Source organism: Lupinus angustifolius, unplaced genomic scaffold, assembly GCF_001865875.1.
Source record: "Lupinus angustifolius cultivar Tanjil unplaced genomic scaffold, LupAngTanjil_v1.0 Scaffold_24_4, whole genome shotgun sequence".
Lineage (NCBI taxonomy): Eukaryota > Viridiplantae > Streptophyta > Magnoliopsida > Fabales > Fabaceae > Lupinus > Lupinus angustifolius.
The window spans coordinates 14397-37866 of NW_017719923.1; the positions used below are offsets into that span (position 1 = coordinate 14397).

At 32.5% G+C, this 23470-nt stretch overlaps 4 protein-coding genes and 1 pseudogene across 5 annotated transcripts; 3 read left to right on the top strand and 2 right to left on the bottom strand.

The window, feature by feature from the left end:
* The first annotated feature begins 2592 nt into the window (after positions 1–2592).
* LOC109338398 (transcription factor MYB108-like) lies at positions 2593–4706 on the top strand. 2 transcript variants are annotated; one of them, XM_019575629.1, is made up of 4 exons: positions 2699–2763; positions 2797–2967; positions 3545–3674; positions 3926–4706. In XM_019575629.1, the coding sequence occupies exons 2-4, from the start codon at positions 2811–2813 to the stop codon at positions 4512–4514; spliced, it is 876 nt and encodes a 291-aa protein (XP_019431174.1). In that variant the 5' UTR covers positions 2699–2763; positions 2797–2810; the 3' UTR covers positions 4515–4706. The 2 variants fall into 2 exon arrangements, with proteins under 2 accessions (XP_019431173.1, XP_019431174.1); XM_019575628.1 differs by having other exon boundaries at positions 2593–2967.
* Positions 4707–9281: 4575 nt separating this feature from the next.
* LOC109338401 (alkaline/neutral invertase A, mitochondrial-like) lies at positions 9282–14104 on the top strand. The gene is made up of 6 exons (XM_019575633.1): positions 9282–10426; positions 10996–11161; positions 11380–11591; positions 12410–12903; positions 13154–13202; positions 13510–14104. The coding sequence occupies exons 1-6, from the start codon at positions 9629–9631 to the stop codon at positions 13834–13836; spliced, it is 2046 nt and encodes a 681-aa protein (XP_019431178.1). The 5' UTR covers positions 9282–9628; the 3' UTR covers positions 13837–14104.
* Positions 14105–15271: 1167 nt separating this feature from the next.
* On the bottom strand, positions 15272–18362 carry LOC109338395 (annotated as a pseudogene).
* A 651-nt stretch (positions 18363–19013) lies between these two features.
* Positions 19014–19633, bottom strand: LOC109338400 (cell wall / vacuolar inhibitor of fructosidase 1-like). Its single transcript, XM_019575632.1, has one exon. The coding sequence runs from the start codon at positions 19571–19573 to the stop codon at positions 19049–19051; it is 525 nt and encodes a 174-aa protein (XP_019431177.1). The 5' UTR covers positions 19574–19633; the 3' UTR covers positions 19014–19048.
* Positions 19634–22408: 2775 nt separating this feature from the next.
* On the top strand, positions 22409–23200 carry LOC109338404 (cell wall / vacuolar inhibitor of fructosidase 1-like). The gene has a single exon (XM_019575636.1). The coding sequence runs from the start codon at positions 22460–22462 to the stop codon at positions 22955–22957; it is 498 nt and encodes a 165-aa protein (XP_019431181.1). The 5' UTR covers positions 22409–22459; the 3' UTR covers positions 22958–23200.
* Positions 23201–23470: the final 270 nt, after the last annotated feature.

Below are 23470 nucleotides of genomic sequence, written 5' to 3' on the forward strand. Positions count from 1 at the left end.
ATACCTTGGTTTTGCAATCTTATCCGAAATTTCCTTTCTCAAATCAAATTAGTTTTGAGGAAAAGCATGTTCGAATCTGATTTATTATATCATTCTTTTTCCCAAACACAAATTATAAGTTCCATTAAGAATAATTAATCATAAGATGCTCCATTATTGCACAATATGTAAAGGACAAATATGATGTTAAGGTGATATTTTAAGAGATATGTTAACTTTCCGAACCTGTCTGAATGGAACCCCCCGTTTCCCCTTTATTTTTTCGAGTTAAATTAAGATGAAGTGAAAAGCTAGCTCATACTATATTTGTGTTAATTAAATATAGACACAACATATATATATATATATATATATATATATATATGAGTGTGTATGTAGATTATTAGTGAAAAAAATAATACCCTTAAGTTCACGAGACAACATTTGGCAAATTAGATGAAATTATGATTAGTTAATTAGAGATTGCAGCTGCTTTTACCGAGTTTAAAGAATACTGGTCGGTACATTCCATGTGGTTCATCTGGGCTTATGCGATTATATTTTAATATTTTATTAACGAGTGAGGATTCACTTACTTTTCATCATAATAATCAATTCTGGAGAGATCTAATGGTTTAGATTTATCCCACTAATTCAAATTACTAGATTTTTCTGGAATTGATAACTAGGATGTGAATTAAGTTTAAAAAATGTACTATTAAAGTAAGTGAATATCTCCAATTTATTAACAAGTTTGTCGATATGCAGTGACGTTTTTGTTTTTGTTTTTTTATATATGTCTTTTGCCCGTTTATTGGCTCATATTTCAGATTCTTCGAATTTGGAAAAGAACCCAGAAGATAGAGAAAGAAAGGTTAATAAATACTAATTCACACCAAAAAGGTAGGCTCACAGAAAGATTTATTTAACTGGGTTCAAACTTGTGGACTCGCTATTCAATTTTCCATAACCCAAATCAATTGAGCTGGTGACTTTAGGGAACACAATTTGCTAAATTTACCTAACCTTTTTTTTTTGTTTTACAATCATAGGAATATTTAATAAATGAGAATAAAGTATTTGCTCACATAAGAATATAACTTATTTCTTTAAATCTATTAATTGTTTGACATGTGTCTTATTTCTGTTCAAACTCTAAAAAATTTCATTTTAAAATATATTATAAAAGAAGATAAGACACCTATTAAACAGTAAGTAAATTTAAGGAGATGAATTATCTCCTAGTGTAGAAGATACTTTACTCTTTAATAAATATAACTGATTATAAAGCAATGATCATGTTCCAAGAAGGTGGTTTTATGAAAGTAATCACACCTGGCTACACAGTTATATATGTTAAATTAACTCTCGGTGAAACTAATTGATGCTGAACTTGTCTCTACACACAATTTTTTCAGCTTGAATCCAAGCCTTTAGGTTTGTTTGACACTTTTGACATACCATTTAGGTTAAGTCTCTCTCATCGTGTATTGGGAAACAATACAACAAAGGTAGAAAGTCAAACTGTCAATGCCTCCTACTTCCAAACCACAATAATTTATAAATTGAATTTAAATAAATAAAATTAATTAAATCTTAAATTAATATTTTATCAATCCAAAGTGTACTCTACCATGTTACAAAGTGTTTTAGTGATGATTAGCTTGGAAAATTAGATATGTTAGTTTATGTGATTGGTAGGAAATATATATGGCAAAGAACGTAATATAAAATATTATCCACTATTTATATTTAATTGTTATTAAAATTTTAAAAATTAATACACATAAATAATAGATGATATAATAACTATATAAATCTTTATATTGATGACGGATAAATATTAGGCTCAATATATTGAAATAGATTTCTGAGAAGGGTTACTTTTTTAAAAATATTTAATTTAGAAAAAAACAAAAATCTGGACCATTGAAACATTATTTCTGCTATGTGTTATAATCTCAAGTATGCACTACCCTATCCAATAACTAACTCTAATATATTACTTTTAACTTTTACGTCTTCATTAGGTGTTCCCTGTTCCTACCCGGCGAACCAAATGTTATACGTTTGGTCGCCAAGGTGGGCCCACTTGTTGGGACCATCTGAGTTTCCGTACTCCACCAACCTACCTGCCAGCACGACAGACGGGTTGCAGAACGGGTACCAAACCAACCACAGGCTAGAAGACAAGAATGGCACAGTGTACGATCCTAACAGACCGCCTGACACGGGAAAAGCAACTCCCGACAACACCTTTGGTCGGCCACGCGTCGCACCACCAGCCAAGAACCCAATGTCAACTCTCCCTCCTATAAATAGGGATATCCGCCAACAGGAAGTATCTTAATCTCAACTCCTTGATTCTCTAATATTATTCCTATCACTCATTCTCTCTAGCTCATATACTGACTTGATCGTCGGAGAACCTTTTCAGGTACCTCCACCGGCGGGCCCAACTCTCTTGCTTCCTCCTATCACCTTGGCGACCACTTCCTACCCCTTCATCAACACCTGATCCCTCATAGTCCGTATCTTTATGTTCTGATAAAGAACATTCCCTTTTCCCTCACATTCATTCACATCTCTTCCCAACTATCATTTTCTATGTACTCCCGCATTTTCCAAACCCCCTACCCTTTCGTGTCTTTATAAAAAGCCCCACCCTTCTCTATCCCACATCCAACACTCTCTTTCTCTCTCTAACCCTCTATCTTTTATCTCTATATCATATACATCTCCAAAGTAAGAGCAAAAGCTACGTAGCTCTTCATCATAATTAATCAAACAAAGGCCTTTTCTGTTTATAGGTAATGGCAATTGAGGAATCAATGGTTGTAAAAGGAAGAGACAACAACAACAACATAGGAAGCGAGGAAGAGATGGACTTTAGAAGAGGTCCTTGGACCGTTGATGAGGACCTATCCCTCATCAATTTCATTGCTAATCATGGCGAGGGTCGCTGGAATACCCTAGCCCGTTCTGCTGGTAACTTACTTTCACTACGTCTTTTATTATTCATAATATATTGTTCCACTGTTCTATTATATATATGTCACTACGTAATGGTGGTGGTGTCAACCCTCTACTGCTTATCTCTTTTGATTACCATCATTGAATGTTAATTTGGGTAGAAAAACCATTGTGCAATAGTGGAAATTAGAAAGCCAAAGTTTGTAATTTTTGGGTTAAGAACGTATGATAATAGTGAATTATGCTAGCTAAACCTAAATATGACATACAAATATACGAACTTTCGTGTTGGTTCAATGATATGGTTCAAATTATGGAATATACTATGTGGCATGAAATTTATGAATATTAATTAGTTGGTGACAATTGCTTGGCCGCAACCCACTTGTGGAAAAAGGAAAGGAAAATGAATTTGATACCACCACCCAAAATCATTGATGTTTCAGAAAAAAGTAAGAACCGTGTAGATTATAGAGGGAAGAAAAAAATGCTCTTTCTTTTTTCCCTGGTTAGTAGTATTTTGTTATCTCATGTGCTTTATCGATATAACTATATAAGTATCATTGACCATTAATTTCTTCTTTTGTTATAGGCCTCAAACGAACGGGGAAGAGTTGCAGATTAAGGTGGCTGAACTATCTCCATCCTGATGTTCGACGTGGACACATCACACTTGAAGAACAACTTTTGATTCTTGAACTACATAATCAATGGGGAAACAGGTATCTAATTAATTAAACCGATTAAATATTGCATCATTTAAAAGACACTAACGTGATTCTCTATGGCTTGTGGTGTTGTTGTTTTCAAACAAAGACATGATATCCTAAAGGGATATTACATTGCACATGGTATTTTATTAGATAAAAGTATCAGAAGCGTCTAAAAGATAAAACATAAATTATGCTTCTTTTCTTCATATTTTGATTGTTTTAATTAATCAGACTTGTTGTTGATTGATTAATTGAATTAGGTGGTCTAAAATTGCTCAATATTTGCCTGGAAGAACCGACAATGAGATAAAAAATTATTGGAGAACTCGTGTCCAAAAACATGCCAAACACCTCAAATGTGACATTAATAGCAAGCAATTCAAGGACACCATGCGCTACCTTTGGATGCCAAGGCTGGTGGAGCGCATTGAATCGGCTGCAGTCACCGCCACCACCGTGCCAACCACCGTCAACAAGAGTTCTCCAACATTATCCACCACCACAAATAACGCATACACCTACAGCAACAACCTCAGTAAAAAATTTGAGGTTGGGAATAGTAGCACTGCAGCATCATCAAACACGTTTGAGACTAATGAGGTTTCACCAATCTCAGATTTGAGTACTGATTATTACAATGACCCAATTAGTGGTAATAACCATAATCCTCAAGATTACTACCAACCCTCTGAAGTTAACTATGACTACATCACAAGCCCATATGGATTGTTCGATTTTCAAGCCATGGAGCCGAACACACCATGGATTCAAAGTGGGGACACACCCGACAATTTTTGGAATGTTGACCATCAATTTTTACAGCAGCAACTCATGAATGATATTATGTAAAACATTAAGGAGTAAAAAAGTGGACAATTTGTTTTTAAAAAAAAGGGTTGTAATGAAATATAAAGACACCAAAAGAAAGTACAAACATCCAATAAAGGGATTGAAAACAATTTATGGCACCATAAAGTAGATATGAAGTTTCATAGTAATACTAAAAATTGTTCAATCACAATATCAAGTATTATGTTTCTAAAATAAAATAACTCAATTGTATCCGACAATTATTGAACTGTAAGAATCAATGTATAATTATATCCACAAGTATGACTAATATGATTTTGTATGTCAGTTGCCACTCTAAAGTATAATGAAAAGAGTAGACAATGCTTTGTCGGAGAAACAAAGAGAAAGATAAAGCTAAGGAATTAAGTATCAAATGGTGCGATTTATCAAGTGCTCAAATCCTCTAAAAGTTGTGGCGTAGAAGCCCAAATGGTTCAGATTGCATCCATTATAAAAAATGAACGGCCATGAATCACAAGCGGAGCGAGCATTGGTGTGTGCTCAACGTTCAAAAAAGTGTGAGGGCTTGATGTTGCTGACCTAGCATGAGATTACGTATTTTTTTTTAAAAGTAATTAAAGTAATAGCTAGTTTGTCAAAAAAAGATTTAGACCACAATACTCTTCAGATATACCAAAAGGAAAATGTCAAGAATATGAGTTTAAATATGTATTTGTATTCTTATTATTTATTATATGAGATAAAATTTAAGATCCTTAAAAAATTGGTAATTCATCATTCATAAAAATTCTAATAAATTTGTGATAACTTACAATAGATGTGTCAACATATCATATTTTGTAATTAAAACTACATGTAACATGTGTCATATTAATTGGTGATTTGGCTTATTATAATGTTCACACATCACTATTGGTATCTAAAAATAAGACAATCAACTATAATATAGATTAAAAACTGAGGAAAAACCTGGAAGACTGAAATCAAAATTATTTTAGGGACTAAAAGCTTTGATCCTTAAGTGAAAATTACATAAAAACTAAGTCCTACAACTTTTCTTTTGAAAGTTCAGAGCTAATTATCTGTTGGAGACTACCAAAAGAATGTGGAACCATAGGCTGCTAGTCACCGTCAACTATACCTTTCACTAAGAGGAAATTAAGAAAGTTTCAAAACAAATGCAGAGATCTTCCTAATGTTTTGTTTGGGAGTAAAGTTTTGGAGGGGAATGAAAGGAAAGAGATGGCTTTTTCAAAGCCTTCCCCTTGTTCGGGAGGTAGATCAAGGAGATGGGAAGGTTTTGGAGGGTCAAACCCTCCACGTGTCTATTTTTAAAGTTCTCATAATTTGAGGTTTTTTTTTTTAAACAAAATGTCAAAATAGCTAAATATGTCTAGTAATAATATATAATTACATATTATTGTTCATTTCTCATTATTAATTATATTTTTAAGGAAAATAAAAAAATATTCTTACATTATCATCTTTCATCTAAATTTCATACTCCAAACAAGGGAGAATATTTCCTTCATTTTTCCTTCCCTTCCTCCCCTCCTAACCCTTTGATTCCTCTTCTTCTCTTTCCCTCATAACTCCTAAATAAAGCCTCAAAGAATCGTTAGAGTTGCTCATAAAAATATGGTCAAAATAGAAAATAAGATGTTTGTGCACTTTGTCCTTCTCTCACTTTTGTTTGTTCTGTAACATTTTCTAATCCATGAAGGAAAGAAGTTTGAAGTTAAGTGTTCTTTTTCAAAGGCCTAATCCTCCCTCACAGATAGTCACAAGTTGATGAGAGGTAAATTAATTGTTGAGTGATTACTTTTTTCAACTTCACGGGTCATTGCCTGAAATGTACATAAGATATTTCCACTTAAAGTAAACACATGATTTGCATTTAGTTCATCATTCTTATCTATAATAAACTTAATTGAAGCATTTAATTTTGAGAAAAAAACATATATGTTCCGACAATCCAAGAGTTTTTATATTATTACTACATTATCAACCCCCATTCATTTTTACCGTCTTTAATTTTTGTCATTAATTAAGGATTTGAGTAGGCCTAGGGCCCCATTATTATAAATGAAAGTCTTTAACCATATGATTTCACCTTAGCTTCAAAGGTTAAAAAAGAAAGTGGTGGCTTTATTGCTAATGCTAAGAGGAATATATTTTCACTTATTTAGAGGGAAGGAAGATTTTTAAATCAGACTCACCTGACTAGTTTATTTGAGACGAGTAAGTACTCATCTTTAATAAAACTAAGAGTTAGCTCAGTTGATATAGTTTTTTACATTAAACATGAGTATATAGGATTCACTCTTCATCTCTTACTTAAAAAAATGTTGCTTATAGAAAACTTATAATTGTTTAAGCCAATTATTTATATTTCTTGATTCTCATCATTTGCTGGTATGGAATATGCTTATGATCCAATTATGAGTTGAATTTTTTGGAGTAATATATGGGGTGAGTTATAAAATATATTTATGAAATGTTATTAAAGTATTTTATTTTTCTTTCTCATATTTCAAAATCTAACACGTAAATATTTTTTGTTGGGCTTGATAGATTTTCTCCCATGTGTGTTTAGTCAATCCTCAAGGCTAGATAGATCCCATCAACATTGGAGCTTTACTTGAGGAACATAATTTTGAATAACCCATAAAATTGTAGTGCGGCCGAAATAACTAGTATTTACAAAAGCTAGTCATTGGATTTATAGGTTGGAGATGCGTGTAGCCCATTATGACTTCTCATTGTCCGTAAGTAACGTGGGTAGATAAATTTCGTGGGTAGATAAATTTCGTGGGTAGATAAATTTAATTTGTTAGTATAGTTTGATTTTAAAATTACTGTAGTGTAACCTTATGTTTATTTATTAAAGTAGTGTACTTTTGTTGAAATTGCTTACCCCAGTACCGGCTTGTACTTTTTTTCTCCTGGTCCCACCAAAATCGACATTGGAAGTGAAATTTATTTATTTTATTAAAGTCCTATTGAAATCGGCAAATCATAGTGGAGTTTTCCACTTTTTTTTATATTTTATATTACATGGCAAAATCGGCATCTTCAAATGAGTTTTCAATTGTTTTAATTTTTTTCCGTGCCAAAGAACTCGACAATATTGTAGGAGTTTTCAGTTTGTTTTTATGTCCTACCTAAATTGCCCATACAAAAGGAGTTTTCAGTCTGTTTTAATTTTTTTCCTGCCAAATAACTCGGCATTGTTATTGGAGTTTCATCTTCATTTTTTATGCCCTAGGAATTTTTAGTGTTTTTATTATTTTTAGTAGTTTTACCCGAACACTCTCATCAATTTTTTTGCAAACAATAATATTATTAAAAAACAAAATATTACAATATTAAAATTTCAATTTATTAGATCCCAAAAAACTTTAATGACGTATATGTGATGAAGTGCCATACGGAGGTGGTTTTCTTCTTCTTGGCGGTTGAACTCTTAATTATTGTTCATTTCGCTGCGAGATTCTCCCTCTAGCACATGTCGCCAATTGTGGCTCTTCCTCCTCTTCACCATTTTCATCAACATCCTCAACAACAACTTCGTCATCAATATGTTGCATACTAAAAATGTTTGTAGACGGCATAGTAGAACGATAATATTGTTAAGAATCGTATGCTGGCAATGATGTAGTTGAAGTAGTTGCAAACATTGATGGCAGTAAGAATTGAGAACCTGATGACAAATGGGTAGATGAATAGTTGGTGGAGTTTTCTTTAATCACTTTTGTCAACTCTCGCAACAAAACAAGTGAAAACTGAAAACTCCTACAACATTGCCGAGTTCTTTAGCACGAAAAAAAAAGTAAAACAATTGAAAACTCCTCTAAGGATTCCGATTTTGCCATGTAATATAAAATATAAAAAAAGTGGAAAACTCCACTATGATTGCCGATTTCCATAGGACTTTAATAAAATAAATAAACTCCACTTCCAATGTCGATTTTGGTGGGACCAGGAGAAAAAAGTACAAATCGACAATGGGGTAAGTGATTTCAACAAAAGTATACTACTTTAGTAAATAAACATAAAATTATACTACTATAATAATTTTAAAGTCAAGTAAATTCGCCAGCGTAAGTAAATGCTTTTTGTTCTTAAACACACAAATAAGGCCCACTGAAAAATAGACCAGTCATTGGTCAATCACGCGTTTTTTTTGTAAAATAAAAACGAAATTATGATTTAGACAAATAGAGTAACCAATAACAAAAAGACCACGTACAGTGACAAGGCGTAGTAGGACGTGGTGGTATTTGAACTGTTGCTTTTTATCCTAGCTAAGCAAATGGGAAAATTGAAACCTTTTGCACTGATTCCTAGCTGGGACCACAACGAAATCCTCGGTCTTATCCTCAGCCTTTTTATACACATCACCCCTTGTTTTTTTTTTGGTACAACTAAAGGTATATTATTAAAAAACGAACTTTTAATATAGTATTGTATTTGAGGATTTAGTTATATTTACACTAATAAATCAATGATTAATTTGTATATTAATACATATATTCAACTACTATGAAAAATAATTCTAACACCAGTCCATTATTTTCAGTTTAGGGTTGAGACTTTTGAGTTGAGATCATTACGTTCATTCTTCATCGAACTCGTTTATGACCTAACTTATGCCATGTGTCAAAGGTCATTACTGTAAAATCCACGGTACCCGAAAAATGAATAACTTGCACGTGGAGGGACACTCACGTAATTACACATTTCATCCATTCCCGAAGCTACCCTTCTCTCTCCTCCGATTTTTTCCCTTTTCAGAACTTTATAAAATGCTGTTTTCATCTTCAATTTAAACCTCTTCTACCATTCTCAATCACATTTCCTTTTTCATTCAATTCAAATCACTTCTTCTTATCAACTTCATCTCCTGAAGCTGTAAGTAACACCAAATCATAGTAATTTTTTCATTCCCACTTGCTTTTTCACCAATTTAGAAATCTCCCAATAGATTTGTTTTTATTATCTATTATTATTACCATATTTACCATCATATAATAGACTCGTAAATAAATAAAGTTTTGATTTTTTCTTTTGGGGTATAATAAAGTATTGATTTTTTTAATTTCCCAAATTAGTTTCATTTTCTGGGTTGTGGTAATTTGATCATACAAATGAATACTGGTAGTTATATTGGAATCTCTACCATGAAGCCTTGTTCTAGAATCCTTTCTAGCTATAGAAGTTCATTGCTTTTTGGGGTTTCTCCAACTAAGTTTAATGGTTCTAGTTCAACAATAAAGGGGTTGTTTTCCAAATTACATAATCCCAAATCAACGCATAGCCATAAATACCATAGATGTGATAGTCAGATTTTAGGGTTTATCCGTTTGATGAACCTGAATCGGAGAGATTTTAGCGTTCCCGATTCAAATTGGGCTTGTTCTAGGAATTTTAGCACTAGATTTTGTGGCAATTTATGTAATGTTAGGCCTAGGGTTGTTTCGTTGATACCGAATGTATCTTCGGGTATTAGGAACCAATCTACATCGGTTGATCCTCATGTTAATGACACAAGCTTTGATAAGATATTCATCCAAAGTGGCTTGAATGCAAAGCCTTTGGTGGTTGAAAGAAATGAGACTGATCAAGGTAAATTGGAAGAAGTAGCAGAAGAAAGAAGTGATGGGTCGTGTGTAAATATAGATAATTTGGAGGATCTGAATAAGAGTAAGGTTGAGAGCGAGTTGTCTGAGATTGAAAAGGAAGCTTGGAAGTTGCTCCGCAGTGCTGTTGTCACTTACTGTGGGAATCCGGTAGGGACTGTTGCAGCAAACGACCCTGCTGACAAACAACCATTGAATTATGATCAAGTATTTTTCCGTGATTTCGTTCCATCAGCACTTGCCTTTCTGCTTAATGGTGAAGGGGAGATTGTCAAGAATTTCTTGCTTCACACATTGCAATTGCAGGTATGTTATGCCCTCAACTGCTCAATTTCTTTATCGTTACTTTCCTTTATTTTCTGTTCATCTACAGAATATTATCTCTTGTAGAGTGTGTAAAACTTTGATTAATCTTTTGGCATTAAATCCTCTCATTTCATTTTTAGGAGTGTCACAGATGGTTGCTTCTGTAAGCACCGCTAATTTACTTAATGCATGGTGGCTGAGATGATGCAGTTTAGTTTTCTTACCACTTAATAAATGAAAATGGCATATGTTCTTGTGTTTCTCATAATTGGATTGTTCAATGGATGTTAGCCTGTCAGTCATAGATTGCTTATGGATGAAAGATAAGAAAACATGTGTCTGAGTAGTATTGTTATCTTTGTTGTTTTTCTCATTTTGAATTGTCCTATATTATACATTTCTGCGTAAATGTCTAAATACATCTAACTCAATGAACAAATGTCATGTTTCCATCATATTGTTAACAAAATTAAGTTGATGAAGCTGTTATGGAATTTAAATTCATGGTTCTTAATGCACTTCTTCCTTATTTGATATTGTGATTCAAATCATTTGTTTACATTTGGCAGAGTTGGGAGAAAACCGTTGACTGCTACAGCCCAGGGCAAGGGTTGATGGCAGCAAGCTTCAAAGTTAGAACTGTACCTCTTGATGGAAACAATGAAGCATTTGAGGAAGTCTTAGATCCCGATTTTGGTGAATCGGCTATTGGCCGGGTTGCACCTGTTGATTCAGGTAAGTTATTAATTGTCTCTATTACAAGAAATGTTGATGCACTATCACTAATATATCCCTTTTCCCCAATAGAGTCTTACTATTTCTTAGTTTTCATAATTTTTCTTCACATCAATTCTTATAGTCGACCCCACCTAGTGAGATTAAGTCTTGTTTTATGTATCAATTCTTAATATTTCAATCAGTTTTATAGCTTATATTGAATTAACTTTTGACAGGATTGTGGTGGATCATATTGTTGAGAGCATATGGGAAGCTAACGGGTGATTATGCATTGCAAGAAAGGGTGGATGTCCAGACGGGCATAAGACTTATTCTTAAGTTGTGTCTAACTGATGGGTTTGACATGTTTCCTTCTTTATTAGTCACTGATGGTTCCTGCATGATTGATAGAAGGATGGGCATTCATGGTCACCCTCTTGAGATCCAAGTAAGCTGATTGCTCATTATTATTACCACTGTATATACTGGGAAGCCTGCATTACCAATTTTCATTCTCTAATATTTATCAGTTCTAAAAGCGGAGTTCTACTGTATGATGATTCAGTCCTGCTCTGTAATTGGAATATCATCTTCGTTCTGTTAGATTCCTTGAACAAGGGATGTCACCTCACTGACTGTTATTCATAGAAACTTTATTCTCTGGCATGGAATAAAATCTTGTTGGGAATTCTTGAATGTTTATATTTTCTCTAATTCGATGTTGGCAGATGATTGATATACTTGTCTTAGAAGTTATAACTGATTCACTGTTTTGGTACTTTCAGAATTGTGAGTTGTACATGAATGAATAGTTTCTTCATGGTCTTTAGATTAATTTTAAAATTGATATGGTTGTGGCACGTTTGACTGTCACAGAGCGTTTTCCTGATGTCTCAGGTGAATTTTTGTCTATTCATTCATAATCATTCTGTCTTGTGTAAGTTGTGTTAGATGGTTGTTGAGTCATAGGTTGATTCACAAATTGTGTTGGGCATCTTACTTCAATACTTAGTCTGCCACTCTGCCTACTGCAAGTCTGCAATAGCATAGCACAATTGATGATGCCATGCCACACACCAGTGTGAAAGAGACTTAGAATAATAGATTGATAACTAAATCTAGTGACATTGTTGAATGCTTAACTTTTTTTTCACGATAGATTGGATTCTACCCCCCGTTTCCCTTTTCCTACATGCTCCTGCATCTCTGAGTATACGCCTTTGCTTATACGTTCTCTGTGTCTGATTTTTAATTGCAAATTTGCAGGCCTTATTTTACTCAGCTTTACGCTGCTCTCGTGAGATGCTGACAGTCAATGATGCAACAAAGAGTCTGGTGGCTGCCGTTAGTAATCGCCTGAGTGCACTCTCATTCCATATGAGAGAGTATTATTGGGTTGATATGAAGAAGATTAATGAAATTTATCGCTATAAGACGGAAGAATATTCTATGGATGCTGTCAACAAGTTTAACATCTATCCGGAGCAAATTCCTTCATGGCTAGTGGACTGGATCCCTGAGGAAGGTGGATATTTCATGGGAAATTTGCAACCTGCTCATATGGACTTCAGGTTTTTCACACTTGGAAACCTTTGGGCCATTGTTTCTTCTTTAGGCACTACAAGACAAAACAAGGAAATTTTGAAGTTGGTAGAGACCAAATGGGATGATCTTGTTTCTCAAATGCCTCTGAAGATATGTTATCCGGCGCTAGAGGGTGAGGAATGGCGTATAATCACTGGTTGTGACCCCAAGAACACGTAAGGCTCTTTAAAACTTCTTGTTCTTTTTGACATCATTGTCATTTCCAAAAGTAATGCTACAGCAACAACCCTTTTGAGACATAAATTAACATCAAGTGATCCACTATCTTGGAGATAGTAATGATATTATTATGCACAATTTTTTTGGCTATTGCATTAGCTTTTCTCAGAATATCTCATTGTTTTGTAATTTACCGCCTCCCGTTAGAAGCTACATGCACTAATAATCTCTGGTAACTGCTTGCAGCCCATGGTCATATCACAATGGTGGATCTTGGCCGACACTTCTCTGGCAGGTGCGTTTGAAAGTTGTTTGGATAATTAGATCATCTTTCAAATTGTTCATTGTACTTTTTCGACTGACATAGCAATTAGAAGTTCATCACTTTTATATCTTCCTTTTGTTGAAGAGAAGGAAAAAACTTAGATATCTATTTTCATTCCTATTTTCATTTTTTGTGGGTTCAATTATGCTCATTTATTAAAACTCTAGAAGCAATTACTTCCTGTTGCTCAACATTGTGTCCAGTCGAAGCATTTGAATTTCATATGAATCATGCCTTTAGTCGAAATGTGCTGACACTTGCTATCTTCAAACTTCAGTTCACCTTAGCCTGCATCAAGATGGGAAAGCCTGAATTGGCACAGAAGGCAATTGATGTAGCAGAGAAAAGGCTTTCTGTGGATAGATGGCCCGAGTATTACGATACACGGAATGGAAAGTTTATAGGGAAGCAATCTCGAATGATGCAGACATGGACTATTGCTGGTTTCCTAACCTCAAAGATGCTTTTAAAGAATCCAGAGAAGGCATCTTTGTTGTTTTGGGAGGAGGATTTTGAACTTCTACAAAACTGTGTCTGCATGCTAAACAAAACTGGTAGAAGGAAGTGTTCTCGTTTCGCTGCAAGAGCTCAGATTCTTGTTTAATGAAAAGGAGCAGTTCCCTCCTTCTGAATGGTTATTCAGTAGCAAGTGTTGGGAAGGGTGAAGTTATTGTTTGAAGTTGATCCCTTTAAATAGAAGAATAAATTGACTTAATTTATGGACACTACTTATCACTAATTTATGGACATGTTGTTTAGTGACAACAGCAAAATTTGTGTAACTTTGTAGTTTGTTATGTTGTATCATTAATAATACTGTGTAACTCACTGCATGTGGTATATGTCTTTTTACTGAGTATCAGATCTGAACAATATTCACATTAACTCATAATTTTTATTTTAGATTTTGTTTAATGAATTTTAGTTAGCTTTCATTTATTTATTTTAAAATATAAGTGGTTGATACATGGTTAGGCATTGTAATTATTGTCCTTATTATAAGGCACTTGTAACTAAATTACATAACGGGCAAGTGATAAAATGTAGTTATTTTTTTATTTTTATAAAATACACCTTTATAATTTTACCCTCCTTAATTTTGAAGACAACAAAATGTTGACAACAAGAAATGGAGAAATAGTGAAAGCATTTAATAAGGACAAATTGGGAAAACAGTTTCATAGAAATTATGCGTCTTGTAAAAATGATAATAAGTTTTTAGATAGTTCTAAAATAGGGAGCAAATGGAGTAATAATTTATATAACAATTAAACCTTAATTCAATTAAATGGATAAGGTATATGAATCAATTCACTTATCATAATAGTAGAGTACTTTAACAGTCAGAAACAATCATTCTGGTAGAAAATACTTATTTGAAGCCAATGTTTCCAACACCATTCTAAAGATCTACATGTTACCTTTTTTATTTGAAATTGATTCCTCTAGTATTAGGAATGTGAGAGAAGTTAGTTTTTTTTATAAATTAATTTTAAAAAAATGAAAATCTACACCATTAAAATTTTGCTTTTGCCATGTATCACAATCCTTCTGCAGTAGCCATACTCTTTTGTTTTCTACTAATGATGTACCTAGTATCAATTAATTTTCCCTTTTGGGGAAATTGAGAAGACTATTATATAAGCTGCAAGCACAGACAGTATAGAGGTTCTTGGTGGTTTTGCTCCAGGCCTCCAGCATTAAGGTTATAAACCCGAGGCAAAGGTGACGGATTTTAGTTTGTCTTATAAAGGGCAAAATGAGGATGTCATTAAAGACATTTCACATCTAATATACTATAAAAAGGGCGACTCAATACACAAAATTCATACAAAATATAGAAAGGGTATATATACACAATTTTACTCTTGTAAGCGAATAGACTCTTTCTAGAATTTTAACTGATGACCTCCATATCACAAGGCAATAACATTATCATTGTGTCAAGGAGCCCTCTACACTTTATATACTATAAGTATTAAAATTCGAATTAAATTCCAAATTTTCAAAGACTCCAAGCCAACTACCAAATAGCTGGATGAGGAGGATAAAGGATTTTAAATCGAAGCACATCATTTAATGTTACACTTACACTATAAAATGAGACGTCTGTGTTACTGTGCACCTAATATCAATATACAGCATGATATAAAAACTTATTGTAGCCGGGATCCTTTGACCTTATGGTGCAGATCAAAACAAACCCTTCAAAGTTAATCCCTTTGGCGTTTTGGCAAGGGAAAAGACACTCTTTGATGGGGATTCTGTTGTATTTGCATATCCATCCGGTCTTCCTGAGAGGGGTTGGGATTGACAGCTTCTTCATCCTCTGTTTCTTCTATAGGTTCGGCACGCCTCTTGTTCGGAATTGCTAGCTGGTAGTTGGGACTGATCAAAGTGTCCTGATCAGGTGGAAGATTAACACCAGGTCCCGCAATACTCTTCGGCAATGGTATCTTGTTGCGATTTTGAGCCAACTCCAGAAGCACCTGGCAAGCCATTACATTCAAACATGTTATCTCATGATATGGTAACAAATAAAATATATATCAGCAATAAGTTTATATTTTCTAGCTAATTGTGACTTTAACTGACAATCCTGTCCAACCAAGTGGCAATCTCATCCACAATTTTCAGATGTAACAATTAGAAATTAATGAGATTAATTTCAGAAAGCTTGTAGTAAAAATGCAATTAAAGAAGTGTGATGACCTAAAAAGTTAGAGCCCATGGGAGAGGAAAAACGACAAATAGAACGATTTACATTCAATGTTATTGTCTACAATAATACTTTGAAAAGTTGCAGTATAGCTTAGACTTCAGATAAACAAGTGAAACTCTCTAATACTAGCTTGCCACTTGAAAACTTCAGCAAGTTGTTTTAAATTATCCATACACTCAACTAAATCAACATTACAAACAAGGCAGAAAATAAAAGGACTTCGGGACAATGAATGGTTGTATTTTTTGTTATAAAAAATGGTTTATATGTAATTTTGGTTTCTATTGTTAATACCCACACTTAACTTAGTCCCTACACTTTTCCGCTTTTCAAATGAGTCCTTATACTTTCTAATTGATAGTAAATAAGTCCCGGTCATTAGACTTAGTTACAACACCTATAGTTTTCTTCCTACATGGAAAACAGTTTGCTAAGTTGTGTTCTCTTTTTTCCACCTCATTGCTGAGGTTGTTCCTTATGTGGTACCTTATTATGTCAACCATCACTTCTCCCATCTTCAAAGTGAATGATTGTGTTTGGAGAATAACAGGATCTGTGCCATTTGTGAAAATGGTGGAAACCACTTAGAAGAGATGTGTGGCAGAAGATTTACAAAACCTTCTTAATTTCTCCGAATTCTCAATTTCTGTTTGGGATTAACCAGATTGCTTTCTCGTCTAGTCTTCCGGGTTCTGTTCTAGGCATGGTTTCAAATTATGGACAGCATCACTTGATCAGAGTGCAGTATTCCATATCATCATGACCACGATGCCCTCAACCGCAACTAAAAACATAGTTCTAGGTGAATATATTGCTGGTGGGACTTCATGCCACTTTGACGGAGATAAAGGTCTTAGAACATCAAAACAGTGAGAATGGTACAGCATTCAATAACAAAGAGATTTTCAAAAGCAAGAAAATTTTGACCTAGATTCCTACAATAACAACTGCTTTAATGGGGAAAAGGGTGATTGAAGGATGCATGTGAGGATGAATGATTGACGCTCCCGGTCTTGTGATTGGGGAATGAGTTTGCCACCCATGTGACAGTGACATATAAGTCAAGTATCTTTTGCTTATAAGATCCATACCACTAATGGGTTCTCTTAGATCATGAAAATGAAAGTGGATAGAGCTATATTGCTGTAGTCAAGTGCTAGGTTGTACTACACAGAGTTCAACGAAGAAAGGATTGAAAATCAGATGTAAGACCATTGAAAGATGGAGAAGTATATAGAAAATGTAGGATGTTTAAATTCGGGTGGTGATGGGAAGGGGGCAAGAAATTGAGAGCTCAAATAATGAGAGGGTGATGGCTAGCGAACTTCCCAGAGACGCCCTTGTTTCAAGGCTCAAGTTACCCGTGATCAAGCATGAGCCAGCGACACTCAAGATCTCTAACACCATGTGCACCACCCAACAAACAAACAACCAGCTGCACCCTGCACCGGCATCCCCTGCAACTCTAACCCATAGAAAAATCTTGTGTTCACCTCGAGCAACCACCCAAATAACCAAATACAATAACAGTGAGTAACGTTTACATTTTCCAATTTTAAGATGGGAGAAACGATGAGTTGACGTAAGTTACGACATAAGATTCAACCTCAACCATAAGATGGGGGAAAATATCTAACATAGGAGAACATAAGCCATATTATAGGGATAAAACCTAATGGTGCTATAACTAACTCTACAAGTAGGAACTTAAATTAAAAGATAATACAACTAGTATTGTGATTCATTGAAACCTGAAAAATCACAAACAGCTCAAATTAAACAATCAAAGAATACAATATGAAATTAACATTTTTATGACATGAAACAAAACCTAAGCTCTATGACAGGGAAATAAATGCATACAAAGTTAATAAAAGTACCTCACGAGGGGGTGGTTAGGAAAAGCTGAAATTAACCTTGGATTGAATAGAAAGCTTAACATCATCACAATCAATTGCTGATTTTCCTGCATGCTCTTAATATACTTGAGCATCAGTTAACACATCAACAACATAACGATACCATAGCTCTAGAAACTTGTGAATAACTCTAGGTTCATAATCTTCCACACCCATTGATTTCAACAAAGACTGCACAATCTTCGCATCCCTTGGTATTTCCAACTCCTCATCTTTATCTGCCATTGCCTTCCACTGAACCCAGAAGAAAAACCAGTTATTTCTGTTTTATGCAAATGGGTGGTAGCAGTATTTAGGTTGAAAATTTTCAATGGAACCAAAAGTTTGAATCTTTTATAAGTGGGTTCTGCGTAAAGACCTTTGGTTTGAGTTACTACTTATCTGAACGCAAACACGACAAGGTTCTTTTCTCACTCAGTGTTTGTGTGAAATCTGAATTGATTTGGGAATGACGAACCCTAATAAAAAGTGTTCACCCAAATACGGCTCGAACATGTCACAAGGTAGAGTAGAATACGGCTCATGGACCAGAACCACTTTATGTAATGTTTTTAACTTTCTCATATATTTTAGAAACCATTTAATACATAAGGTGGATAATGTAAACAACTTTATATTGACAGTACATAGATTTTAAATTTTTTTAAAAATTAATTCATATTATTTACCATGATTTCTTTATTTATTATCCATATTTTCAATCTTATATTTAATTTTAAAAGGGCATTAGATTAAATGAGAATATTTTAGTTCAATTATATTCAACCTTAATATCAGTTCAACTATATAATTAACTTTAAATATTTAAAGTTTCCCCACATAGAATATATTAATTTTTTAGACAATCATAGTATGACAAATTACATTATGGGATTGATATGATTGAAGAGATAATCATGTATAGATTAATTTCTTATCTATAGATTAAGAAAAATATTCTTAATAGTACATAGGAATACATGGTTGTAACAAATAATCTTGTTTAGGGTGAAGATTCTCTCCTCTAGATATGATAGTATATATATAAAAAACAAAAGGTAACATAATTTCACAATTTTAACCTCTTGATACAATCATAATTTTATTCAATGACAAAAACAACAACTTTATTATATATCCACTACTAGATTATTTTCCCATGTATATATATATATAGATATAGGTTACATGAGTAACTAGTTAGTATATAGTTGTGTAGCAATAGCTGCAGTGACTCCTGCAACCTCAAACACAGCCTTATTCTCTGTGGTGAGAGGTCCATGGGTTTCACTTTCACAAATAGTAGCCTCCTTAGCATCATCATTTGTCACTTTTGTTGCAACCATTCCATCCCCACCTTTCTTCAATGATTGAATGGCTTTTGGAACATCAGCTACCAACATTGTGTTATATTTCCTAGCACAAGATTCCAACCCTTGCTTAGGTTCAGTTCCAGCTTTTTGAAGCTCATGGATCTTATTCAATGCATCATTTACTTTTGCATTCAATACATGGACCATGATTTGAGCAAGACCCCTTACATCAACACTTCCAGGAGTTGAATAGAGAGATTGAATGCAAACATTGTAGTGTGGTGTCTTCTTGCAAGTTTTCTCTATCAATGATTCCCCATTTATCTGGAAGGTTCTACAGTGGCTTGATGGTATTGAAATCAAGGCAAAAAGGAAGAAGAAAAGAATTGAGGAGTTGAAGGTTGACATCTTTGTCAAAAGAAAAGGAAAGAAACTAGAAGAAAGGAAGGAAAATGTATTGCTATGTGAGAATTGTATGCTATGATGGGGCTCTTTTATAGTATGGGCTGAGATATATTTTTAAGAAACAAATTATGTAAGTCAAAAGTTACTTGTTGAATATGTCTAAAATTAATAAGATGCATTTGTCAAATCAATTTGGATAGGAATTAAAATAAATGTAATAAAAAATAGAAACTTAAATCAATTCATGTCCATAGTTTCATCTATTTCTTAAAAAAATAAAATATTTTCACATAGTAGAAGATAAATTATATTATTTCACTAAAATTATGACATGTGTTTTATTTAACCATTTTTAAAAAGAAATTCTGAAAATAAAAGAAAAATAGAACATATCTCATAACTTTAATACCCGAATGAAATAAGCTACACTCTAGTATGAGAAAATATTTTATTATTTTATTAAAAGAAATTCTAAATTGTGAGATTGATAATTATTTTAAGAAATTGCACAAATAATAAGTGATGATAAAAATATATGCATTGCAATTATAAAAATATCTATAACCACAGTAATAACTCATAGGTGAGGAGTGAGACATGTATCATTATACTTAGACAATAGATATCTACATATACATAAAAAATTAAATTATTTTATATATAGCAGTTTTTTATTACTTTAAAATTTATATTATCTCTTCCTTTATTTTACAATTAATTTAAGTGATTGAACTATAATGACAAATTTATTATATATATTTGTTAATATCAATATAATAATTATTTTTATATATATTGATCATTATAAAATATAAGGAAAATGCATAAATTTAAATGGTAGAGACCCAAAGTATGATATGAAATTCCATACCTTTTGAAATGTAAAAAATAATTAAGTCAATTATTATTTTAAATGATAAAAAACTCGACGGTTAAATTAGGTTTGAATTGTGATTTTTATTATATATTTTTATTTTATTACATTTTGATAATTTCCCCCAAGCCTTAAAATTGGAAATGTGATATGGGAATATAATTACTCTTCAGTGACTCCACCCTTGTGTCACAATATAATATTATGTTTATTAATAATTGATTTATTAATTGTGATAGCATTTTTTTTATGAAATTGGCTAACCTTGTATGACAATACATGGTCACTCTTTCGAAATCTGATATAAATTGATGGTAACGATTCTCATATTTGATCAAAGAATAGGGTAGAATTAAAAACAAATTTTAACATGAGATTTTTTTAGTATATATATATATATATATACGTAGAGATATATAATCAAATAGTCAAATTAAATCAATTCAAATATTCAAGATAAATCTATAAGTCTCACAATAAATTTTAGTTTAAAAAAAATCTTATTTTCTTATTTCAATATTGCGTTAAAGATAAATTAAAAATCCTATAAAATGTTGAAGTTTCCTAAAGGAATAAAAAGTATACAAAAACAAATTTATCAAAAGTTGACTCATTTCAAAATTTTCCCAAAAATATACTTACAATTATATATATATATATATACATATATATATATATATATATATATATATTATTCGTATGGTAAGTTTTGTGAAGAAGATCTTGCTCCTGACCTTGACACGGTTTTGATGTAGACACCAATATCACCAAAAAGAAGAAAATGAAGAATACTTATAAAGACAATGAAGATTCAAACTTCAGGATATTCAAGACTTTTAGTCTAAGTCTAAATAGGTACTCCTATCCTATACTCTTAATTATATAATAGTAGTAATTTTCAAACTATTTTTATAAGAAAATTGAAACATTTTAAAATACTTAAAAACAATTTTCAAAAAATAGTATATGACAGGTTACTTCACTTAAGTAACAGGTTACAAGTGTGAGAAAAGAGTTATTCAACTTAAAACTGATCAGAGTAATTCATTACTGTCTTTGAGTAATAGATTACTAGTGTTATTAAAGTTGCAGAAAAAATGATCATTATTTTAAGTCAATTAATTCATTATCTCTTAGTTGCATGTCTTACAAGTTTTTTCTAGTTATAATTACTACAACTGCATTCCTTAAGTAATATGATTGAAATGTATTATATATATATATATTATTTAATTTATTATATTTATATATATTATTTAAATATATATAAAAATTAATCTTAGGTTTATTGTTGTTATATTCATATGTATAACTATGTGCAATATTTTTTTAAAAATGATTTAATTATTTAAGTTGTCTAAATAAACCAATCCAAAGTTAGTCGAATAGTTTGTGAACTTTAATCGGGTCAAATTCGAGTTAAAAAAATAATTCATATTAAACTCAAGTCGAGTTTTGAATTGACCAAATCCTTTTCAAACTGAGCTCTAGTTCGAGCCGGATCAGTTCATTTTCGGCCCTAATTAGCATTGATCTCACTATTATGTGACTGAGAATATGAGAGATGAAGCAATTACCTTAGTGTTTTAGACACCCTTATTATAAGAATAGAGATTTGCATAATACCAAACTTGCAAAATAAGAATTGTTAGTAGATGACTAGCATTTAATGCTTACCATTTTAATTGGTAACAATAAAAGCTCACCCATTTACTTAACTAAAAAGAAGAGTTAGAATATAATATTTATATGTGTGTAAAGATTTAATTTGTCCTTATATTTAAAAGTATATTGATAATAAAATATAAATGATAATGATGGTCGAGGTAAGTAAAGAACTCTTACATTCTACCATAGATCTTTTTATGAAAGAGTTGTATTATTGTCCTTTCACAGTTGATATCCATATTCACATATTATAAGAGGTTCACAACTTCTCATTCCTCAGAAGACATTTTTCCATATCCCTTATTTATCTTCAGTGCTTCTTGTACCATTCCTCTCATTCTAAAACCATGACAAACTTGAAGCTCTTATCTCTTATCTTATGCACTGTTGTAATATCCACAAATGCAAATCTTATAGAAGAAACTTGCAAAAAGACACCAAATCATGATCTATGTGTTCATCATCTCCAAGCTGATCCTCATAGTTCTGATGCTGATGTCACAGGACTAGCCCTAATCATGGTGAATGTGATAAAAACCAAAGCAAACACTTCCTTAACCAAAATCCATCAACTTCTTCAAGGGAACCCTCAACCTGGTCAAAAAGAAGCATTGAATTCATGTAGTGGCAGATACAATGCAATTTTGGTAGCAGATGTACCACAAGCCATTGCAGCTTTAAAGAAAGGTGACCCTAAGTTTGCAGTGAATAGTGCTAATGATGCTGCCATTGAAGCTACCTCTTGTGAGAAAAGCTTCTCTGGGAAATCTCCACTAACCAATGATAACAATTCCATGAATGATGTAGCAGCAGTTACAGCAGCTATTGTGAAAATATTGCTCTAGTTATTGTGAAAATACTGCTCTATTTAATATTTGTTATACAGTGTCTGTTTTTTTGTCCAATATAAGTGTTAGTAGTTGAATTCAATATATCTTAGTCATAGAAATGCAAAATTCTTGTGAGTCTCATCTGTATCTTATGCAGTTATGCACACAATTGCATAGTCCACTTTACAATCCATATCCCTCAGTTTTTTGCTTCTTATTTTCAATTTAATTGTTCAATTATTGAGAAAATTGTTAAGATATGTGTCTTCTATTTTCTTTTTCACAAGCCATTTCTTCTTGATCTTATTGATTAATGTATGGTAGAAAAATATTTTATTCACAGAACATACTAGAAACAATAATGGTTCAGTGAACCAAAATATTGTATAGATATATAAAAAGAGCTGTATGCACAGTATAAGAGATTTTAATACTCACTGCATTATCCACTATCATATTTTATTATTATTAACTTTTAAATATAAATAATATAAATGAATAATAAATTAAATATATATAAATCTTTAC

Coding starts and splice junctions, on each gene's coding strand:
- LOC109338398 (XM_019575628.1), top strand. CDS start 2,793: ATGGCAATTGAGGAATCAATGGTTGTAAAAGGAAGAGACAACAACAAC. Junction 2,968..3,544: donor TACCCTAGCCCGTTCTGCTG/GTAACTTACTTT, acceptor CTTTTGTTATAG/GCCTCAAACGAACGGGGAAG. Junction 3,675..3,925: donor CATAATCAATGGGGAAACAG/GTATCTAATTAA, acceptor TAATTGAATTAG/GTGGTCTAAAATTGCTCAAT.
- LOC109338401 (XM_019575633.1), top strand. CDS start 9,629: ATGAATACTGGTAGTTATATTGGAATCTCTACCATGAAGCCTTGTTCT. Junction 10,427..10,995: donor TTCACACATTGCAATTGCAG/GTATGTTATGCC, acceptor TACATTTGGCAG/AGTTGGGAGAAAACCGTTGA. Junction 11,592..12,409: donor GTCACCCTCTTGAGATCCAA/GTAAGCTGATTG, acceptor GCAAATTTGCAG/GCCTTATTTTACTCAGCTTT.
- LOC109338400 (XM_019575632.1), bottom strand. CDS start 19,573: ATGTCAACCTTCAACTCCTCAATTCTTTTCTTCTTCCTTTTTGCCTTG.
- LOC109338404 (XM_019575636.1), top strand. CDS start 22,460: ATGACAAACTTGAAGCTCTTATCTCTTATCTTATGCACTGTTGTAATA.